General features: G+C 48.6%; 1 protein-coding gene across 1 annotated transcript in view; it reads left to right on the plus strand.

Moving 5' to 3' along the window:
- The first annotated feature begins 930 nt into the window (after positions 1-930).
- Positions 931-24,291, plus strand: part of IL2RG (interleukin 2 receptor subunit gamma) — a 118,902-nt gene continuing 95,541 nt past the window's right edge. Inside the window, exon 1 of the mRNA XM_069209387.1 lies at positions 931-1,403. Within this exon, the coding sequence (XP_069065488.1) occupies positions 1,241-1,403 (163 nt within the window). The 5' untranslated portion in view covers positions 931-1,240. The remainder of the gene's footprint in view (positions 1,404-24,291) is intronic.

A 24,291-nucleotide genomic window follows, 5' to 3' on the forward strand; every position in this document is an offset into this window, starting at 1 on the left:
CCCAGATACAATTCGGAGCATGTCGGATTTGTAGTGTCTAGTGCTATGAAGCCCAGTGGACATATGTGCGCTTTACATAACTTAATACCAAATCTTGAAGGCCTCGGAGAGAGCCACCCTCATAGACCAGGCCCTGCCACCATCCCTGCACCCGAGGAGTGTCACCCACCGAAAACAGGAGCGGCTGGTGCACTTCGGGCCTTATTTAGAGTTTAACTGGTGGAGCACGCCATACAAACTTGCTGGACATCCCGCCCACCATATTACAAGTGCATCACAGCCTACGGCGGGTGTCCGGTCTGCCAAACTCTAAATAAGGCCCTTGTTTGCTCCAGAGACCTGAGAAATCCATTGCAAGAACTGCATAGAAAGGAGACGGGGTGAGGTGGCACCTTGGTCCCCAGCGCACTTTACCGAGAAGAGCCCCTTGGTATGCAGAGTCCTGGCACCACCACGCTTCCGTGTCCGACCTCGTGCCTCACACACGTGGCAGTGCCCAGAGAAGGTGCCATGTGAAGACTCCTCGCCACTATCTAGGGGCAACACTCTGTGCCGCCGTGTGATCTTGGGCGGACGGCGCTCAGTGTTCGCACACTTTCGCTCCTGCACGTGGCAGTGTGCGCGGGGTGTAAAACAGGTGTCTAGACTTAGGAAGGCGAAGTACCCAAACTTCATGCACAAGAGCCCATGTGGTCCCCCGGAGTACGAATGAGTGCCCGAAGGAGGGCTTCATTCACTCTCAGATTTGATAGTTATTTTAACAATCGTGTTGTGGTGGACAGGAAACGATAGAGGGGACGATCTGTCTCATAGATGTTTACCTGATAGCCCTGGCAGAAGTGAGCCTCGCAGGCCTCTTCCGTCCCCTGCGGGGGCCCTGTGGGTGGGGGGTTTCCAGCTCAGGAAGCGTTCACACCGGAAGGTTGACAGGGCCCGCACTGTGCGCAGAGAGGGAACTGCTCACATCTGATAGCGCTTCCGCATGGTGCCACAGCCAGCTCTGCCAGTCTGTCGGGGTGCCAGAATCCGGAGAGGAGCCCGCTGCAGGGTGAGGTGGCCCTGGCTGGCACGGGAGAGGACCCCTAGCACGGCTCAGGTGCCCTCCTGGGCGAAGAAGTGCGCCTGTCACGGCTCAGGTGCGCTCTGAAGGGCGAGGGGCGCCTGACGAGGGTCAGGTGCCATTTGCACAGCGAGGCGCCCCCTGGTTGGTGATGTGCCCCTGAACACCCCCGCCCCAGATATGGCTCCGTGCGCTGCGGGCACAGCTGGGCGCACCGTTGGCACGAGGACGCACGCGGCTCGCCCCCTGGCGAGCTGGCAAGAGGGCAGAACGTGGCTGTGTTTCATCCTCTGCCTGGCATCTCTGCAGCTTGGCATCACCAGAGCCACCCAGACGCCTTCAGGTCAGAGGGGGTCTGTGTCTGAAGGATGTCTGTCAGTGTCAGACCTCTGTCTCTCCAGGTCTATGAGGCCGTTCTTTCCTCTCATCTCTCCTCTCTCGTCTCCCCTTTCCTCTCCCCTCCTCTCTAGTCTCCTCTCTCCTCTCCTCTCTCCCTCCATCCCTCTCATGCCAGTCTTGTAAAATCTGTGGTTGTAAAAGCTGTGGTTGTGCTAAAGCCTTCATGACTATGTTGTGACTTTGTTCCGAGCTTTGTAGTGACGAGGTACGCGCCTCGAAGACCCTCCAAGAGTTTACTGCTCGGGTGGCACCGAAACCTGCCCGCAGTGGCTACACTGCGTGTCCTTCTTTCGGTGCCCACCCGAGTCCCGCGCAGAGGTATCCGTGGCTCTGATAGCATGCAGCTGCTAAGAGGCTTCAGGGAGCTATTGACTCCCCCCACCCCCTTTGTTTTTGGATCTTCCTCCATGTAAAGCGAGCCCCGGCCATTTATTTAGATTTGTGGCTCCATCCTCTGGTTCTCACATCCTGGCCTAACTCGGTTTTTGGTGAGTGCCACTGGTGGCCCTCAACATTTTGAAGAGGTGCAGCGCCGAGGCTGGGATTGCAGTGCCTGGTGCACGCGCATTCAGACCCTTTTGGAAGCGGTGGCCACCAGGGTGCCTGTATAGGGCACAGCGGTGGCGAGGCCGCTGCAAATAACAAAGGCCTACGAGGAAAGAGCTACTTCTCAATCAGTGGGACTTTCAGGATGCTGAGGGGGATTCATCACCTCAGAACATGGCATATTCACTCACTCATCCACTTGGAGATCACATTCAGTGAGGTAACCACCCACGCCAGAGACCTGTATCTAACCTGACGTCCATGGCCACTGGAATTATGCGGCAGAAGAGGTCCAAATTATGTGACAGGGATGAGTAAATTATGTGGCAAGAAAAAACAAATTATGCGGCTTACTGCGGAACATTTTGGTGTGGTAGTTCTTCATTATTCGGTCATTTTAAAACTTGGTAACATTGTCTGGGCCCTGGTTGCACCCCATTAGTGCCAATTTAACACCCAGATATAACAATAAGGAACTGAAAGGTGAGCAGCCCTGCTTTGCAAAGGGCCTTCCAGCAAGCAACAACAAGTCAATGCATTTTCAGTAAGTTTTGAACCGTTTGAGCTGGAAACGATTCTTTTGTTAAAATCTGCAGATTATGCGGCAGATGATAGATTATGTGGCAAATACAGCAAATCTCTAATTATGCGCAAATCGCCACAGCCGCACAATTGCGTAATTCCAGTGGCCTTGCTGATGCTTTGTACGAGTTCTGTGAGCGACGACAGCTTGTCCCAGCCTCACCTGCCGCATCAGTTGGATTGCACGTCCTGCCTTCTGTAAGAGGGAAGCTTGACTGTTCTGCGATGATACAAAGCTTGCACTGCTGCTGTCCGATCTGCATGTGTCCTGTGATGGGCAAAGCTTGTGCTGCCGTACCTTTATCTGTCCTCCGATAAGGGGCGAGCCTTGTGCGGTTTCTGCTCAAAGTGTACCTGTTCCATGAAGAAGCCTTACTTCCACTGCTGGATGAAGGTGCTTCCATTGCTTATGAAGGGAATATACAGTTCACCTGCATTGGATGTCCTATGAACAAGAAGTCCTCAACAATATTTGCTATTAGATACCTGTTGTCCTGAGGAAGGTCCTGTCCTGATGGGGGCAATATTCGAGCACCGAAACATGTTGACAGAAAAATGAAGCAGAGCCCGTTGCTCTACCCTGAATGTTTTATCTTCAGCAGATGGACACCTGTAAAAACAAGTTTTAGGTCACCCACACACAATTTTAATCTAGGTCTGCAAGTTTAACAAGGGATAAATGTTGACATTCAGGACATAACCTTGCCAAAACTAGGAAACCCATAACTAAGAAACTGTACAACCAGGGAGCAGTCGTACTCTTGGACGTTTACAGTGCTAGATGTGGAATCCACTGATAAACCATGCCACAGTGGGTAAGTGGAGTTTCATCATCCTATAGGAGTACATGAGTGGTTACCAGTTCTGTTTGATGTTTGACTCTGTACTCCTGGTGTATTGTGTATTTCACATGTTTACGGAGATTGTACAAGTGGGTAACTCCTCTCACTCACTCAAGTGTTTTAGCTACTCATGTTGTACCTGTGCTAATACCACCTGCTATTTACTTATTCTTTGCATTAGGGAAGTCTGTGTCACTGCTGTCCATGTTGTGCCTTTGTTGAGTTGTGAAGTTCGGTTTAAAACTTTCCACTACACAAACAACTTAACAATTTGCATTGCCAATGCTGGTTTTTCAATGCATGAATTGAATGGAAGTGCGAGCCCCCACCCAATATGCAAGCAGAGTCTAGTTTTGGCTTTATGAAACTTTGTAACATTTTAAAACACACCTCATACACGGCCCCATCTCTTGCATTACACCCTCAGCCAGTTCTCGTATTTTAACCAACAGCACTTTGTATCCTGGGACTCTGAACCCATAAAGTGTAAAAGCGAAACTGCAGTGCAATATGCTGTTGGCTGAAAAGCAAGGAAAGGATGCTGCGTCATAGTGAACTTAGCAGACTTGTGAAATACAAAATAAATGTTTGTTCCTCACTTTTTTAATCTTTTCTTGAGGGTTAAACAGTCCTGTGGGTAAAAGGGCAGACACCACATTTCTAATGCAAATCGGAATATCTGACTGGTAATGGACTAACATTATCTCTCCTTATCACTTCTTATCTCTCCTTGGAAAAGAACCCGGCATGCAGAAAATACATTGTTTCTCATAACAACATGAGCAGGAGAGACACTGAGAAGACAATGTTCTGGCACCCCTCTGCCAGGGTCCATCCTCCGCTGGAGGCCTGTGTTATGGACGGGATGCTGAACAATGTCAAACATTCACCCCCAGTACAGAGATCTGGGCCTAAATCCATCGTTTGTTTGCTGCCCATGCCGTTCCAGTTTGGAGCCAGCCTATATGCAAATCAGTCTTGACCCTTTTCCCTATGGGAACAGTCCAGCCCGAACTGCCAAGCCAGGTCCTCACTGGACTGGAAACAAGCATCCTGGGACCGGTTTCAGGGTATCACCCTTCATCAGCCAGGCTAGCTTGACTTCAGTGTGTGTTTCATGTGGCTTGCCTGCCTGTGACCTTGCCTTGAAATGGTGCAGCACATGTTGCAGGTCCTGCCCTGTGGGTGCCGCCAGTGGTGAGAGCCACGATAGTGTCATTGGGAGGAAACCAAGGTAGTGTACCTTTCAGGAAATAAACTCTGGACAGGAAGTAGTTGGTGGGCTCATTACAAATTGCTTTCATTTCCCTACATATCCTTACACTGCGAAAGAAGCCCTTCTAATGCAATTCCTGGTGATGAAGTGCTTCCATTGGAATGCATGGTGATAAAGTGTTTCCATTGCAAGGCATGGTGATGAAGTGCTTCCATTTTCATACATGATGATGAAGTGCTTCCATTTACATACATGGTGACAAAGTGCTTTCAGTGTAATGCACGGTGATGAAGTGCTTCCATTTACATACATGGTGACAAAGTGCTTCCATTGAAATGCACGACGATGAAGTCCTTCCATTGTAATGCATGGTGATAAAGTGCTTCCATTTACATACATGGCGATGAAGTGCTTCCACTGCAATGCATGGTCATAAAGTGTTTCCATTGCAATGCACGGTGTTGAAGTGCTTCCATTGCAATGCCTGGTGATGAAGTGTTTCCATTGCAATGAACAGTGATGAAGCGCTTGCATTGCAATGCACAGTGATGAAGTGCTTCCATTGCAATGCACAGTGATGAAGTATTTCCATTGCAATGCAAGGTGAAGCAGTGTTTCCACTTCAGTGCATGGGAATTAAGTTCTTCCATTGCAATGCATGGTGAAAAGGGGCTTGCATTGCAACGCACAGTGATGAAGTGTTTCTATTTCAATACATGGTGATGAAGTGCTTCCATTGCAGTGCACAGTAATGAAGGGCTTGCATTGCAATGCAATGTGATTAAGTATTTGCAATGCATGCTGATGAAGTGTTTGCACTACAATGCATGCAGATGAAGTGTGTCCACTGCAATGCATGCTGAAGAAGTGCTTGCCTTGCAATGCATGGTGGTGAAGTACTTCCATTGCAATGCACAGTGATGAAGTGTTTCCATTGCAATGCAGGGTGTTGAAGTGTTTCCATTGCAAAGCACAGTGATTTACTGCTTTCACTGCAATGCACGGTGATGAAGTGCGTCCATTGGAATTTACAGTGATGAAGTATTTCCATTGCAATGCATGCTAATGAAGTACTTGCACTGCAATGCATGCTGATGAAGTCTTTCCGCTACAATTCATGCTGATGAAGTGCTTGCATTGCAATGCATGGTGATGAAGTGTTTCTACTGGAATGCTCGGTGATGAAGTGTTTCTTTGGCAATGCACAGTATTGAAGTGGTTGCATTGCAATGCACAGTGATTAAGTATTTCAATTGCAATGCATGCCAAGGAAGTGCTTGCACTGCAATGCATGCTGAGGAAGTGTTTCCACTGCAATGCATGCTGACGAAGTGTTTCCACTGCAATGCATGCTGATGAAGTGTTTCCGCTACAATTCATGCTGATGAAGTGCTGGCATTGCAATGCATGGTGATGAAGTGTTTCCATTGCAATGCATGGTGATGAAGTGTTTACACTGGAAAGCTCGCTGATGAAGTGTGTCCATTGCAAAGGATGGTGATGAGGTCATTGCATTGCAATGCACAGTGATGAAGTGCTTCCACTGCAATGCATGGTGATGCACAGTTGCATTGCAATGCACAGGTAGTCTCCAATGCAATGCACGGTGATGAAGTGTTTCCTTTGCAATGCATGATGATGAGGTGCTTGCGTTGAAATGCACGGTGATGAAGTGCTTGCATTGCAATGCATGTTGATGAAGTGACTGCGTTGCAATGGGCGGTGAGGAAGTATTTCCGTTGCAATGCACGGTGATGAAGTGTTTCCATTGCAATGCACGGTGATGAAGTGTTTCAATTGCAATGCATGGTGATGAAGTGCTTGTGTTGCAATGCACGGTGGTGAAGTGCTTGTGTTGCAATGCACGGTGATGAAGTGTTTCCATTGCAATGCACAATGATGAAGTGTTTGAATTGCAATGCATGGTGATGAAGTGCTTGTGTTGCAATGCACGGTGATGAAGTGTTTCAATTGCAATGCATGGTGGTAAAGTGCTTGTGTTGCAATGAATGGTGATGAGGTGCTTGTGTTGCAATACACGGTGATGAAGTGCTTGCGTTGAAATGCACGGTGATGAAGTGCTTGCATTGCAATGCATGTTGATGAAGTGACTGTGTTGCAATGGGCGGTGAGGAAGTATTTCCGTTGCAATGCACGGTGATGAAGTGTTTCCATTGCAATGCACGGTGATGAAGTGTTTCAATTGCAATGCATGGTGATGAAGTGCTTGTGTTGCAATGCATGGTGGTGAAGTGCTTGTGTTGCAATGCACGGTGATGAAGTGTTTCCATTGCAATGCACAATGATGAAGTGTTTGAATTGCAATGCATGGTGATGAAGTGCTTGTGTTGCAATGCACGGTGATGAAGTGTTTCAATTGCAATGCATGGTGGTAAAGTGCTTGTGTTACAATGAATGGTGATGAGGTGCTTGTGTTGCAATACACGGTGATGAAGTGCTTGTGCTGCAATGCACGGTGATGAAGTGTTTCTGTTTCAATACATGGTGATGAAGTGCTTCCATTGCAGTGCACAGTAATGAAGGGCTTGCATTGCAATGCAATGTGATGAAGTATTTCCATTGCAATGCATGCTGATGAAGTGTTTGCACTACAATGCATGCAGATGAAGTGTGTCCACTGCAATGCATGCTGAAGAAGTGCTTGCTTTGCAATGCATGGTGGTGAAGTACTTCCATTGCAATGCACAGTGATGAAGTGTTTCCATTGCAATGCAGGGTGTTGAAGTGTTTCCATTGCAAAGCACAGTGATTAACTGCTTTCACTGCAATGCACGGTGATGAAGTGCGTCCATTGGAATTTACAGTGATGAAGTATTTCCATTGCAATGCATGCTAATGAAGTACTTGCACTGCAATGCATGCTGATGAAGTCTTTCCGCTACAATTCATGCTGATGAAGTGCTTGCATTGCAATGCATGGTGATGAAGTGTTTCCATTGCAATGCATGGTGATGAAGTGTTTCTTCTGGAATGCTCGGTGATGAAGTGTTTCTTTGGCAATGCACAGTATTGAAGTGGTTGCATTGCAATGCACAGTGATTAAGTATTTCAATTGCAATGCATGCCGAGGAAGTGCTTGCACTGCAATGCATGCTGAGGAAGTGTTTCCACTGCAATGCATGCTGACGAAGTGTTTCCACTGCAATGCATGCTGATGAAGTGTTTCCACTACAATTCATGCTGATGAAGTGCTGGCATTGCAATTCTTGGTGATGAAGTGTTTCCATTGTAATGCATGGTGATGAAGTGTTTCCACTGGAAAGCTCGCTGATGAAGTGTGTCCATTGCAAAGGATGGTGATGAGGTAATTGCATTGTAATGCACAGTGATGAAGTGCTTCCACTGCAATGCATAGTGATGCACAGTTGCATTGAAATGCACAGGTAGTTTCCAATGCAATGCACAGTGATGAAGTGTTTCCATTGCAATGCATGATGATGAGGTGCTTGCGTTGAAATGCACGGTGATGAAGTGCTTGCATTGCAATGCATGTTGATGAAGTGACTGCGTTGCAATGGGCGGTGAGGAAGTATTTCTGTTGCAATGCACGGTGATGAAGTGTTTCCATTGCAATGCACGGTGATGAAGTGTTTCAATTGCAATGCATGGTGATGAAGTGCTTGTGTTGCAATGCACGGTGGTGAAGTGCTTGTGTTGCAATGCACGGTGATGAACTGTTTCCATTGCAATGCACGATGATGAAGTGTTTGAATTGCAATGCATGGTGATGAAGTGCTTGTGTTGCAATGCACGGTGATGAAGTGTTTCAATTGCAATGCATGGTGATGAAGTGCTTGTGTTGCAATGCACGGTGGTAAAGTGCTTGTGTTGCAATGCATGGTGATGAGGTGCTTGTGTTGCAACACACGCTGATGAAGTGCTTGTGCTGCAATGCACGGTGATGAAGTGTTTCCAGTGCAATGCATGGTGATGAGGTGCTTGTGTTGCAATGCACGGTGGTAAAGTGCTTGTGTTGCAATGCATGGTGATGAGGTGCGTGTGTTGCAGTGCATGGTGATGAAGTGCTTGTGTTGCAATGCATGCTGATGAAGTGCTTGTGTTGCAATGCACGGTGATGAAGTGCTTGCATTGCAATGCACGGTGATGAGGTGGTTGTGTTGCAACGCACGGTGATGAAGTGCTTGTGTTGCAACGCACGGTGATGAAGTGCTTGCATTGCAATGCACGGTGATGAAGTGCTTGTGTTGCAACCCACGGTGATGAAGTGCTTGTGTTGCAATGCACGGTGGTAAAGTGCTTGTGTTGCAATGCATGGTGATGAGGTGCGTGTGTTGCAGTGCACGGTGATGAAGTGGATGAAGTGCTTGTGTTGCAACGCACGGTGATGAAGTGCTTGCGTTGCAATGCACGGTGATGAAGTGCTTGTGTTGCAACGGTGATGAAGTGCTTGTGTTGCAACGCACGATGATGAAGCATTAGTTCGCTGCAGTGGAGGTGTGTGATCGACTAAGCAAGTGCGTATGCTCATCCATCTCCTCACCCCCAGTCTGGGTGTCTTCCCTCGTCCCCTGTGGGTGTCCAGTTCTGCCCTGTGCCCCTCACACCCCACTGAGTGCCTGGCCCATCTATCTGTCTGTATGTAAAGGGGGTTCATAGAGCCAGGGAGCACAGCTTGGCTGCAGAGAGAGGGAGGAAGGGCCCAGAAGGAAGTTGGTGGGAGTGTTCTCGGGGAAGGGAAGTGCCTAACACTTGTGATGGTTTTGTGAGCAGCACCACCCCTGTCTGTGTGCACCCCTCTTCTTCCATCTGGGTGCTCTTTGCTGCAGTGGGGGCAGAGACTGGAGGATGGAGTGTCTGTGCCCAGATGACACCCATGCTCTTGCCAAGCCTAGCTGTGCCCACTTTGACGTGGTCTGTGGGGCGCTGCAGGGGCCTCACGTCTTAGCTCCCCCTAGCAGACATCGCAGTGGATTCATGCGTCTGCTGTAGAGATCTCTGTGCGCCTGTGTGTTCTGTCACGTGTCACACACGTGCCAGAGTCGGACTGACATGTGTCACATGCCAGGAATCAGTTTCTATCCCTACTGAAGAGTCCGGTGGAAAGCCACCCAGCGTGTTAAACAAACTGCTATCATTCTGTATAAGTTTTACACACAGCACTTTGGTCCATCTAACATGTTGTTACTAGTATAAGGGTTCCTTCGATAATGATGTTAATAGTTCACTTTTCATGTAGCATAGCTGCTAAGTTTCCCATACGTGATATGCTGCTCCAGTCTAGGTTTTTTCTTTTGAACTCTGGGACTTGTAGTCCTGTTTTATAATTCAAGAAACAAGACTACAAGTCCCAGAATTCAAAGAAAAAACACTGAACGGAGCAGCACATCACACATGGACCTGAGAAACTTAGCAGGGCTGATATAGCGCTTGCTGTGCTGTTGTGGTGATTGCCTGTTCGTAGCGCTGGTAGTTGAAGATAACACTATTGCCCCATTCAAGAAGCGCAGTGTGGCAATTGCCACCTTCTCATGTTGAGCTGCACTGACCTTTGTTCCAGATTTCCTGTGTTATTTCTGGAATAATTACATATTCTCTCCTCTTCCAGGTGGCTGTCACCATTTCGCTTCTGCGCATGTCCGCGGTGCTGCTGTTCGCTGCGTCATCAGAAGGCGCCGCTGACAGTTAACCTCATGTAGTCCCAGCATTGGCCTTTTAGAAGTAGCTTCATGTTTAAATCAAGGGTGGTGGGGTGGGTGGGGGGTGTTTACGGAGGGGGAGGGTGGTAAAACTAATAAAAAACAACCTCCCTGCCTGCCGCACCCGACTGCCTCTGTCGCTCCCTCCTTCCCGGCAGTCACTGGAGCACAGGCTCCCAATCCAGATCCTGCTCTCATGCTACACCAAGCATGAGAGCGGTGTGAGAAGGTAGCCTCTTTCTAGCCTTGTTACCCCCACTTTTGGCCTGTTTGTGAGTGTATGTCAGGGTGTTTGTCACTGTTTTCACTGTCTCACTGGGATCCTGATAGCCAGGCCTCAGTGCTCATAGTGAAAACACTAGGTTTTCAGTATGTTTGTTATGTGTCACTGGGGTCCTGCTGGTCAGGACCCCAGTGCTCATAGGTTTGTGGCCTATATGTATGTGTCACTGGGACCCTGTCACACAGGGCCCCAGTGCTCATAGGTGTGCATGTATATGTTCCCTGTGTGGTGCCTAACTGTCTCACTGAGGCTCTGCTAACCAGAACCTCAGTGGTTATGCTCTCTCATTACTTTCAAATTGTCACTAACAGGCTAGTGACCATTTTTACCAATTTACATTGGCTTACTGGAACACCCTTATAATTCCCTAGTATATGGTACTGAGGTACCCAGGGTATTGGGGTTCCAGGAGATCCCTATGGGCTGCAGCATTTCTTTTGCCACCCATAGGGAGCTCTGACAATTCTTACACAGGCCTGCCACTGCAGCCTGAGTGAAATAACGTCCACGTTATTTCACAGCCATTTTACACTGCACTTAAGTAACTTATAAGTCACCTATATGTCTAACCTTTACCTGGTAAATGTTAGGTGCAAAGTTACTTAGTGTGAGGGCACCCTGGCACTAGCCAAGGTGCCCCCACATTGTTCAGAGCCAATTCCCTGAACTTTGTGAGTGCGGGGACACCATTACACGCGTGCACTACATATAGGTCACTACCTATATGTAGCTTCACAATGGTAACTCCGAATATGGCCATGTAACATGTCTATGATCATGGAATTGCCCCCTCTATGCCATCCTGGCATAGTTGGCACAATCCCATGATCCCAGTGGTCTGTAGCACAGACCCTGGTACTGCCAAACTGCCCTTCCTGGGGTTTCACTGCAGCTGCTGCTGCTGCCAACCCCTCAGACAGGCATCTGCCCTCCTGGGGTCCAGCCAGGCCTGGCCCAGGATGGCAGAACAAAGAACTTCCTCTGAGAGAGGGTGTGACACCCTCTCCCTTTGGAAAATGGTGTGAAGGCAGGGGAGGAGTAGCCTCCCCCAGCCTCTGGAAATGCTTTGTTGGGCACAGAGGTGCCCAATTCTGCATAAGCCAGTCTACACCGGTTCAGGGACCCCTTAGCCCCTGCTCTGGCGCGAAACTGGACAAAGGAAAGGGGAGTGACCACTCCCCTGACCTGCACCTCCCCTGGGAGGTGTCCAGAGCTCCTCCAGTGTGCTCCAGACCTCTGCCATCTTGGAAACAGAGGTGCTGCTGGCACACTGGACTGCTCTGAGTGGCCAGTGCCACCAGGTGACGTCAGAGACTCCTGCTGATAGGCTCCTTCAGGTGTTAGTAGCCTATCCTCTCTCCTAGGTAGCCAAACCCTCTTTTCTGGCTATTTAGGGTCTCTGTCTCTGGGGAAACTCTAGATAACGAATGCATGAGCTCAGCCGAGTTCCTCTGCATCTCCCTCTTCACCTTCTGATAAGGAATCGACCGCTGACCGCGCTGGAAGCCTGCAAACCTGCAACATAGTAGCAAAGATGACTACTGCAACTCTGTAACGCTGATCCTGCCGCCTTCTCGACTGTTTTCCTGCTTGTGCATGCTGTGGGGGTAGTCTGCCTCCTCTCTGCACCAGAAGCTCCGAAGAAATCTCCCGTGGGTCGACGGAATCTTCCCCCTGCAACCGCAGGCACCAAAAAGCTGCATTTCCGGTCCCTTGGGTCTCCTCTCAGCACGACGAGCGAGGTCCCTCGAATCCAGCGACACCGTCCAAGTGACCCCCACAGTCCAGTGACTCTTCAGCCCAAGTTTGGTGGAGGTAAGTCCTTGCCTCACCTCGCTGGGCTGCATTGCTGGGAACCGCGACTTTGCAAGCTACTCCGGCCCCTGTGCACTTCCGGCGGAAATCCTTTGTGCACAGCCAAGCCTGGGTCCACGGCACTCTAACCTGCATTGCACGACTTTCTAAGTTGGTCTCCGGCGACGTGGGACTCCTTTGTGCAACTTCGGTGAGCACCGTTTCACGCATCCTCGTAGTGCCTGTTTCTGGCACTTCTCCGGGTGCTACCTGCTTCAGTGAGGGCTCTTTGTCTTGCTCGACGTCCCCTCTCTCTTCAGGTCCAATTTGCAACCTCCTGGTCCCTCCTGGGCCCCAGCAGCGTCCAAAAACGCCAAACGCACGATTTGCGTGTAGCAAGGCTTGTTGGCGTCCATCCGGCGGGAAAACACTTCTGCACGACTCTCCAAGGCGTGGGGGATCCTTCCTCCAAAGGGGAAGTCTCTAGCCCTTGTCGTTCCTGCAGTATTCACAGTTCTTCAGCCTAGTAAGAGCTTCTTTGCACCAACCGCTGGCATTTCTTGGGCATCTGCCCATCTCCGAGTTGCTTGTGACTTTTGGACTTGGTCCCCTTGTTCCACAAGTACCCTCAGTCAGGAATCCATCGTTGTTGCATTGCTGATTTGTGTTTTCCTTGCATTTTCCCTCTAACACGACTATTTTGTCCTTAGGGGAACTTTAGTGCACTTTGCACTCACTTTTCAGGGTCTTGGGGAGGGTTATTTTTCTAACTCTCACTATTTTCTAATAGTCCCAGCGACCCTCTACAAGGTCACATAGGTTTGGGGTCCATTCGTGGTTCGCATTCCACTTCTGGAGTATATGGTTTGTGTTGCCCCTATCCCTATGTTTCCCCATTGCATCCTATTGTAACTATACATTGTTTGCACTGTTTTCTAAGACTATACTGCATATTTTTGCTATTGTGTATATATATCTTGTGTATATTTCCTATCCTCTCACTGAGGGTACACTCTAAGATACTTTGGCATATTGTCATAAAAATAAAGTACCTTTATTTTTAGTATAACTGTGTATTGTGTTTTCTTATGATATTGTGCATATGACACTAAGTGGTACTGTAGTAGCTTCACACGTCTCCTAGTTCAGCCTGAGCTGCTCTGCTAAGCTACCATTATCTATCAGCCTAAGCTGCTAGACACCCTATACACTAATAAGGGATCACTGGGCCTGGTGCAAGGTGCAAGTACCCCTTGGTACTCACTACAAGCCAGTCCAGCCTCCTACAAGCGGCGCCGGGATTGGCCTGAGCGGGCTGGTTTGACGCTCCTCCTCCTTTGGAGTATAGTTTCTTTACCATCCTTTTGAGTGGATTACTTGTATCCTCTCACTGCTCATATTCAAGGGAATTATTTTTTTCTTTGTCTTTCAGCGCTCCATGGGAGTGCAGGTGTTTACTTCTTCTGTATTTTGTGTGCTGCTTCCCCCCTATTATTCCTGCCCCCTGCACTTTCTGTGTTGCTCCTTCCCCCAGACACCTAGCTTGCCTGTGCTTTAACACATTGACCATCCAGAATTGTTTTAAAGAAAAAAAACAAATTTCAACACCCACTGTGTGCCTGTCCACGCCCAGACTGCGCAAAGTGCCAGGGCCCCTGGGTCTGCTCCTTCCCACAGCTACCCCGCCGACGCACTCCACACTCTGAACACTGGACACAACAGCAACCTTTGCTTTCGCGTGTCGCCAAGCTTCCCGAAGGCCCAATGCAGCTCCACCTGCCTCAACAAATTCACCAGCCTATTCCCCCCGCTGGCACCACACAGACCACCCACCATGCCACAGCGGCACTCAGCTCCCCCCACACAGACGCAGCACCCCACCACCAGCGCGCACGCATCCTCTTCAACACCCACTCTCTTTGCAAACACGCCATCGAGATTTGGGACCTCATCTCCGGTCTAGCATCTGACGTTGCCTTCCTCACCGAAACACAGTTCCCCAACATTGCCACAGCAGTACCAGAAGGTTAAAAAATCATCCACAGGGACTGCACCGACAAACCCAGAGGAGGAATCCTCATTATCCACAGAAAAAATTCAATGCACCACCACCACAGATGCTCTCACCCCAACCATGGAGCACCTCAATTTCAGACTCCAACCCAATGGCAAGTCGACCATGAGAGGCACTCTCACCTACTGCCACTGGGTCCTCACCCCAGCTTCTGCAGCTCCATCACAGGTGTCATTGCACCCCTCATCATCGACTTCAATGACTATATCTGCCTCAGCCACCTCAATTTCTAACTTGAAGACCACAGAACCACAACACCACCAACCTTCCTAAATGCTTGAGCAACATAGGACTCACCTAACTTGGCCACGGCCCTACACACACCACAGGACACATGCTGGGCCCCAGATTCACCTCGGGCTACCAAGTCACATACAGCAGCGTCACCGAACTCACCTGGACGGAACACTTTATCATCCATTTCAACATCGCCAGCACATCGACCACTAGCCGCATCAGAGAGAGAGACCCCCACTGCAGCCAGGGAAAAATAACCGAGACACAATAGACCACCACTCTCAACCAATCCAACCCCAACCCCGCCACCTCCCTTGACCAGGGAGTCAAGAACTTCAATGCATGGATCACCAACTGTGCGAAAAACGTCGCATACATCACGGGCAACCACCACAAAAGGTCCTCCAAACAGCCCGGTTAGTACACTGAAGAACACAGGACAGCCAAATGCACCTGCAAACAGTAGAAAAGAAGATGGCGCTCCTCCAAGGATACAACCGACAGAACCGCCTTCAAGACCTCCCTAAACCTCTATCATTGGTTTCTAAGGGAGAAGAAGAGAGAGGCATTAGCCACCTGCATTGACTCCAGCTCCAACCACACCAAAGAACTCTTCAACATCATCAGGGAGTTCTCCAATGCCACAGATAACAACATCACTCCCTCACAGGAGCTATGCAACAACCTTGCAGCCTACTTCCAGACAAGATCTCCATCATCTGCAAGAACTTCCAACCCCAGCCCAAGCCCAACGACTTCCTCAACTCACACTGCCCCACCACTTACGGCACAGAAACCCACCTAACCACCTGGACCACCATCACCACCTAGGAGACCGCCACCCTCGTGAACTCCATCCACTCAGGAGCACTGAATGACCCCTGCCCACACCACATCTTCAACCTCAGAAAAGACAAAACCAGTCAAGAACTCACCTCCCTGCTCAACACCTTCATAACCACATCCTCGTTCCCAGAAAACTAGAAGCATACAGAGATCAAACCCTTACTTAAGAAACCATATTTTGACCCAAGCAAACTCAAGAACTACCGAACCATTGCCTTACACCCCTGTCCGGCCAAAGTACTGGAAAAGGCCATCAACAAACAACTCACCACCCACCTCAACTGAAACAACGGTCTTATCCTCCTCGACCTCTCACAGTGGTTGACACGATATCCCACCACACGCTGACCACCAGGCTACACAACACTGGTAACTCAGATGGATTGCTTCCTTACTCATGGGAAAAATCCAGAAAGTCCACCTACCTTCATTCACCTCCAAACCTAAGAACATTATCTGTGGGGTCCCTCAGTGCTCAACCCTCAGCCCACCTACATGACGACCGTCTTCAACACCTACATGACGACCTTGGGCAACATCATCAGATCCTACGATCTCAACATCATCTTACACGCAGACAACACTCAACTTATCCTCTCCAGGGACCCCGCCACCAGAGCCAGATTCCACAGCTGCATGGCGTGAGTCACTGACTGGATGAGACAGAACTGCCTGAAGCTTAACACCAACAAAACAGAAGTCCTGATCACTGGGAAAAACTCCACTACCTGGAACGATTCCTGGTGGCCTGCAGCACTAGGACCTGCACCCTCCCTGTCCGATCACGCAACAAACTTCGCCATCATCCTCAACAGCAACCGAACCATTAAATTCCAGTTCAGCTCAGCATCCTCAGCCTGCTTCTTCACTCTGCCCGTGCTACAGAAGATCTTCTAGTGGCTGCCCACCAATATAGCCTTAGAACCCGCCGTAGCGGGCTCTACCGGCTATTCGGCTCGGGCATTTAACAAGGGAAAGGGCCTTTAATAGCCAGTAGAGCCCGCTACGGCAGGTTCTAAGGCTATTAGAACATTCTGCCACACAGGGCAGAATGTTCTCTTAAAAAAAACATATTGCTCACGGAGCCCGAGGGGATTAGAATCCCCTCGGGCTCCGTGAGGCTTTGTTCACAGCTGCTGCTGTGAACAAAGCCCATTGGAATGTTGGCGCTGCGGGCTTTTACCGGCCAGTAAAAGCCCGCAGCACTCCATTGTTTTCAATGGAGCTGCCAACTTCCAATGTTCTAATATCAGACGCACAGCCACACAGGTCATCATCACATGCAGACTCAACCACAGCAACCCCCTCTACTACGGTATACCCACCGACCCCCTCAACAGACAACAGGCCATCCAGACTCATCCCGACCTCCCGGGTGGACCCACATCTTCCTCCACCCCAAGCAACTCCACTGGCTCCACGTGAAGAGATGCAGATCCAAGCTACTGACCCACTCGTACAAAGCCCTTCACAACCTGGGACCAGCCTACATCAACCACCGCCAGCTTTCCACCAACCGACCAGAAAACTCCACTCTGCCTTCCTATTGGTTGCCCACACCCCACGCATCCAGAGAAGTACCAGCGGAGGGCACTCCTTCTCCAACATCACAGCGAAGGCATGAAACGACCTCCGCCTGCACCACCCATCTTTACTGGAATTCCAAAAAGCACTCAAGAACTGGCTCTTGGACTGAGCCTTTCGCACCGTGCAAGTGCCTGGATACCCTTGTGGGTGATTAGCAGCGCTGTATGAATCAGCTGACTGATTGAATGAACACCCACACCTCCTCTCGCGTCCATTGCTCCACCCCGTCCCCTACAAGATTCTCTCTGGCTCTCCCCACTCCCTGTTGTGTTTTTTTGCCTATAAATATACTGTATTGATATTTTTTTCTTTCTTAAAGGGCCCAGCAAGTAACATTTTATACCAGGCTGCTCCTTTCTCTTTGATGTGCCTCGTGCACACTTTGTTCAATTTACCTCTCCAAGATTGTGGAGCATCACCTATGGAGAATAAATCAAAGGCAAGAAAAATGGCCACCATGTCATGCTGCATATGTGTGCATATGTTCTTACACTGCAGCAGCTCTTTTTTGTTTTTGCCACTGCTGTTCGGAGTCACAAGCAAGCACATTTTTTCTTTTTTTCAGTGCAAACCAGCAAAAAGCATTGGCAAAGCAAAAAAGTTGAGTGACGCCACTGAAAGTTGAGACTGGCTTTGCAAAGCCTTGTTGTCTTGTGAGCTGTGCAGTTTGCGAAGAGGCCCAACATGCACCAAAATACATCAAAGGTCTTATAGGAAAGGAGCCATTTCCTCCGTTGCCAACAGACAGGAAGTAGAACTTGTTTTTTCAAAGATCTCCTCTACCATGAGCAAGAAGCTGTTTGATTGCTAATTGCGCTAGGCTTGGTGTCTGACTGAAACACAGAACCCGAGCATGAAAACAGTCTTAAGCCAGCTTGTGGTTTTATCCTGGCCCTCCCAGTCCAAAGTGAATCTGAGTGGAACCTTTGAAAGTTTAGCAAGTGGTGTCCCAGGACCTGGGCCGAAGGTGCATGTGTTGGCTGAAAAGTACCAGTGAAGAGTCCTGGCCCTTGGGTCACTCCAAGGGGCTCTCTTGAGCGGATGAGGTCCCGAGCCCAGTTCATGCTGATTGGCCAGGCTCCAGGAGGAGAGGAAGGAGCCTGTGTAGGTTCCTCCCTCTGATCAAAGCTTCTCAATAGTACTGTATGCGGCTCCCAGGCCCAGCTCTGCCCGTGCCACTGCATCGCGCTTGCTCCTATGTTCTCCTTGCCTTTTCCCCTATTTTGTGTGTGCCTTCTCCTTGCTTTTCCCTCGTTCTCACTGCTTTCATCTTGCTTTTTCCCCTGATTTTTGTGTGCCTTCTACTTGCATTTACATAGATAATTGCACGTTTGCCGAAGCGTTTGACTGCGAGCGGACTTCTTTTTCCTTTTGTGTCTCTCCTTCGTGCTCGTGGCGGCCATGGCACTTTAAATCGGCTCGCTTATGTCAGCTGTTTTAGTTTTAATTTTCAATTTACGTGGAAAGAAAAGTCCAGTTAGGAATTTACTATGCTAATAGCTCCAACTCGAGCAAACGCAAGATCCATTGCGAGACACAAAAGGAAAAAGTTGTTTGCTCGCACTCAAACATATCGTCAATCGTGCAATTAGCCATGTAACAGGGTCGATGTCCACGGCGTTAACAAAACTGCCCCAAACGGAAAGCATTTACCAATAATAACAAAGGATTTTTGAAAGGCAAGCCCATGAACCAGCGATAGTGATGGGCGTGCGGTGGGCTCGGCTAAAAGCTCAGATAGATACCAACACGTCGGAAAAGCAGTGCTTGCGCGCTCGATCTAAAAAAACTCTAAAAGGGGCGTGGAGCCTGCCTGTTGCCTACTATTGGTAAGCATCATACTCACTCTCATTTCACTGATCCTGATTGGTCATTGCAGTACAACAGGTCACATCCGGTCTCACTTTCTTCTTTGCTTTGTCCCTGTGATAGCGCATGGACCAAGTACTGATCGATATATTTGTATGTGTCCTTCCGCTGTCCGCATCCGGCTTGAGGTTCTTTTTTCTCTCCATTACTTCCCCAGCCCCCTTCTCCCTTGCTTCTTAGTGCCCTCCCACTCCTCGTGTCCAAGAGGCTCTGTTTTTATTTTTATTTTCCATTTCTTCGAGTCTCCCACTAAGTGGACACTGACGCTGTCTGGACTGAGATCAGAAAGGCAAACACATCCCTCTCTTAAATCCGCTTTAACTTCAGTGCCCCAGAGTAAGAGGAATGAGTTTCCACACCTTCACTCAGTGAGACTAGTGTCAGTGATGGCTCACAAGCCTCATATTGGGCGGTACATCAACCCAGTCTCCTCATTTGCACTCTATATCTTCTATTCATTGTCTTACCGACAGGCAGCTTCTGGGCGCTTTCCTCAGCAAAGTGCAACTCACCCCACGTGCCTCCTTTTCATATCCAGCTGGGGAACAGAAGGATTGTTTTTGTTTGTTTGCTTTTTTTAAAAAAATGTCATCCAACTTAATGCACCAACTGTGCTGTTTAGTCTCCTAATTCAGAAATTACTTACATGGAACAATATTTCCCAACTAGGTGCACAGACACTGTGAGAAAGTAAACTTACGCATTCACAGTGGCATCCTTCGTCCTGAGCACCTATGTGAATAGAAGGGGTTTGTTTGCAACATGTCAAAGCCCTTTACTCATTGTATTCCTTAGGGTGGCATAAAAGCTCTCAACGAGCCCAAGAAGCGCCTTGAGAATGTTCAGTCTTCATTAAGACGCTATGACAGCTCATTCATTTACTCCCCTGTGCGTTTTCTTCAAATTGCATCTGTGAATTGCAGGCCTTGAAGAAACTACAGTAAGACGTACTTCATGTGGAAACAAGGTTTAACTACACAAAACGTACTTGTTTGAGAATGTATTTATTTAAAAAGCTCACACTGCGCGTGCGCTCAAGGCATCAATTCACAGATCTGCAGCTATCCTTGCACGCGTTATTGTCTTGCCGAATAGCTAAAATAACAACACATGACTAGAATGGTGTCCACTGTAGGCCCAGGAAATCCGAATGCATGCTGGATTTTCTTATCATCCACATACAAATGTACTTATATTGATATGAAAGATAATGTACGTAATTAGTGGGTGGTTAGATTATCCTTAAATTATGCGGTGAATCCCGCCAATCTGGACCTGTTTTGGACACCCATCTATGCCGCATATTTCTTCAAGACACAGAAGTTCTACAGGTCTCACTCTTCACTGACCGACACCCTCATACTATACTCAGTTTCACAGGAGATGTTAGGACAGATTTCGTAAGTGTGTGTGTCACACAGTAAGTGTGTGTGTGTCTAACAACCCAAAGCAGAAAATGGGCGGAGTGTTTCACAGGACCTCTATTTCAAGCAGGCATCTTCCTCCTTAAAACTTTACACACTCAAGTGATCTGCCAAATAGGCGGCATGCGATGGAATTATTGGAGTGAGGTTCACCAGCAAGTTGTTTCTTAGTCACTTCAGAATCACCCAGTGTTTACGCCCAGTTTTACTATTCCAAGCTGTAATAATGTCCTTGATAGGGAGATAGCGCATTGACTCCTGCATTTCAAGGCTCTTTTGTGGGTGTGTCCAGAACGCTGTACAGTGCTTCACTGGAAACAGGATTTTAACAACCTACTGAGCTGATGTGATAGTTTTTGCATTGTGGATACATTTTCGGTCAGCGTTTTTTTAGCGTAGCTGTATCATAACATAACCTTAGAGCACGCCGTAGCAAGCTATACTGGCCATTAACGGCCCGCTCCAGCATTAAAGGCCTGAGACGAAGGCAAGGGCCTTTAATAAGGGAGTGGGACTTTAATTGCCGGTATATCCCAGCTCAGCTACTAATTAGAACATTCTGCCACTAGAGGAAAGAATGTTCTAATAAATAAAACAAAGTCCTCACTCACACAGCCCGAGGGGATTGAAATCCACTCGGGTCTGTGAGGCCTTTGCTTACAGCTATTGCTGTCAACAAAGAACATTGGAGTGTTGATGCCTCAGGATTTTACCAGCCAGTAAAAGCCTTAATCACTCCATTGTCTCCAATGGAGCTCCCGACATTCCAATGCTCTAAGCTCAATTGTTTCCAAGGGGGCTCCCAACATTCCAATGTTCTAAGCTCAATTGTTTCCAGTGGCCTCCCAACATTCCAATGTTCTAAGCTCAATTGTTTCCAGTGGCCTCCCAACATTCCAATGTTCTAAGCTCCATTGTCTCCAATGGAGCACTCAGTATTCCAATGTTTTAAGCTCCATTGTCTCCAATGGAGCGCTCAACATTCCAATGTTCTAATAAATGTTAAAGTAAAGAATACACAACACAACAACACAATATAGAATAAGATGAACAAAGATAAAATAATTATGTCAGCACAACAATACAAACTGGTCAAAGGGAAGAAAGTAGAAAAAGGCTTTTAGCCATCATATTGATTCAATAATAATAAAACGATCTTCTTCTCCGTTAGTCCTCAGTGTTGCTCCCTGCATCCAAGTCTCAGCAGAAACTCCATCACCTCACATCTGTTCACCGCGCTGCAAATGTAGCTGGTTAGTATAGTTTTGTGCGCCTTGGGTGGGGGGGGGGGTTAGGTGCTGCCAGCAGCTATCCATTATCTCCTCACTGTGCTGTAGGTGGAGCAGATTTGGTTGCCAACATCATCTGGTTTGTGACTGAAATAAAGCAGTATTGCAGATGTGCATATTATGCGCCCAGGCACCCTAACAGGTTTAATGTGCAGTATTAGGCCGACAACCCCACTCCGAATCATCATTGACAGTGCTTCCTGCCCAGAACTTTGCACCTACGAATCAGGTGTTGCCTGGGACAGCGTATGGAGTTCAAGGCCCATCCACTGCTTATCATTGGCTGGCTTCTACGCCATTCTCATTCCCTTGCTTCTTTTTGGTCAGCTCATTCTGAATCCACTTCCTCTCGATGTGTTTGACCCTCCCCTCGAGCATGGCCCAAGTACTACTTCTTAGCTCGTGTGTGCTCACCCATTCGGGGCTACTTTCGTCTTTTAGGTACAGCACTCCATGAGAGTGCATGTGTTTGCGGGCCCTCTCTCTCCCCACCCTTCGCACATTGTTGCTTGCATCTGCCACCTCCTGCGTTGTTGCTGTTGCCCCTTCGTTGCTTGCCCCTTCCCCCTCCTGTGCTGTTCATGCCAGTCAGTGCTTGCCCCACCCCCGCCCAGGTTGTGTTACTTTCCACATGCCCTCCCCGCATTATGTTGCTTGCCCCGTCCTCTCCACACCCCACCTGCGTTGTTGCTTACCCCTTCCACACTGTGTTGCTTGCCTCGCCCCTTCTGGCAGAAAAAAAGCGCTATGACGCAAACAGCAACATAGCAACATAGCAGATTTTGTTTCTCTAATTTTCATCCATGCTACACACCAACCGCGCTGCTCTACAATATGCTTAAAGATATTGACAAAGCCAATAGCTCTCACATAAGCGAGACCTATTGGCTTTGCCAATGCTTGTTTATACTTTGGGACAGAGTGTGCCTGGGAGGCCGGGTCTGCGGAGGATTGTTATTGGCTTCCGGTTTGTGGGTTTCTGGTGGCCTGTAGTTCTAATCGGAACTGCGTAATGAGGTTTTTAGGTCGATCACAAGAAGCGCATGGGTGCCGGGGAGCACACGGTGTGTGTGACGTTTTACGTTTATTCTGTTGGAGCTTCTAGTCTACTGCCGGGCTGGTGGCCATGTTTGGGTTTTGTAGGGCACCATATACATGGTGGGAGACCCTATACAAACCAGTATCGCCTCAATGAATCCCTGTCGCAGTCCGGGGGGGGGGGGGGGGGGTGGGGGGGGTTTGCTGCAGGGAGAACACAGGTTGACGGTAGATTCAAAGGTCGAGAAAGGCTAGAACCTTAAAACAGGACACACGGAAAATATGTTATAGGGTCACTTTACACCCCTAATCTCTGTAATCTTCAACCATGAGGGACATCTCATGGGGGAGGCGGTGATTTTATGTCCGATTGGCATTTAAATACGGAAACATAGCTGCCAAGACTCTTAGGTCCATGCGTGATCTGCTGCTCCAGGCCGGCTTTTCCTTTGAATTCTGGGACATGTAGTCCTGTTTTGTAATACAATACACAAACCTGCAATTCCCAGAATTCAAAGGTAAAAAAAACTGGACTTCAGCAGCACGTCACGCACGGACCTGGGAAACGTGGCTGAGCTGAGTGTGCGCCTGGACTGATCACAAGAATGAAACTTTTTCATCATTCATTCATTTATTTATTTGGTGGAGCTTGTGAAAACCAGAAAACGGTGATTACATGGACACCGAAAAACATCCCAGAAGTATGAAGTAATGCACTCAAGTATGCATAAACATGTGCAGCCTTCATCAACACCGGCTGCCGCATGCTAGCGCTTTCTGCAAGCACGGTGGCCTTCGAGGCGCACAGCCCCTGCTGGCCCATCCGGCTCTCGCGTCAGGCCGTGTGCCCTTAGGACTGAGCTCAGTGACTGCACCAAAGGCAATTGTTATTTGTAATTGTGCACGACAAACTGACACTTTAATTAGCAGTGAAAACCTCACTGCCCAGTGCCCTGCCCTCTGTAGTATTTATGAAAACATTTTAGTGCCATAACACGAGCTGCTGAAGGGAGGCATAAACGCCACGCTAATGGCATGTGTGAATTTTGAAAGACAGTTTTTTAAGGCACACAACGTTGCATTCTGGGAGTTGTAGTTTCATCGTTTCCATTATAAGTATGTTGTTTAAATTGCCATAGTGCAAAGTGTTGCCGGCTGCTTGGAATCAGCATGCCAGTTCATGTTGGCTAAAAAGCCAGAAGGGAGCTTGGACTTGTGCGAGCAGCTATTCCAGTCCAGGTCTTACTTGTACCATTATGTGATGTGACAACTTCAGCTTGAGATTCCTAAAGACCCCGGTGCAGCAAGTGACTCATTCACTGGAGACACACTGCAGAGCAGACTGATTGTCTAACGTCCTCCCCTGACAGTGAACTCAGATATTGCAGCACGAGAAGGATATAGCTTTTGTTCCCCCTTTTCCGCAAAACAGAAACACAGCACTGTTCAGGTACCCCAAATGTGGTACTTATTGGAACAAGTTAAACCCTTCATCAGTTCTCACTTCCCTTTGGACCAAACGAGCCC

This window comes from Pleurodeles waltl, chromosome 2_1, assembly GCF_031143425.1.
Source record: "Pleurodeles waltl isolate 20211129_DDA chromosome 2_1, aPleWal1.hap1.20221129, whole genome shotgun sequence".
Lineage (NCBI taxonomy): Eukaryota > Metazoa > Chordata > Amphibia > Caudata > Salamandridae > Pleurodeles > Pleurodeles waltl.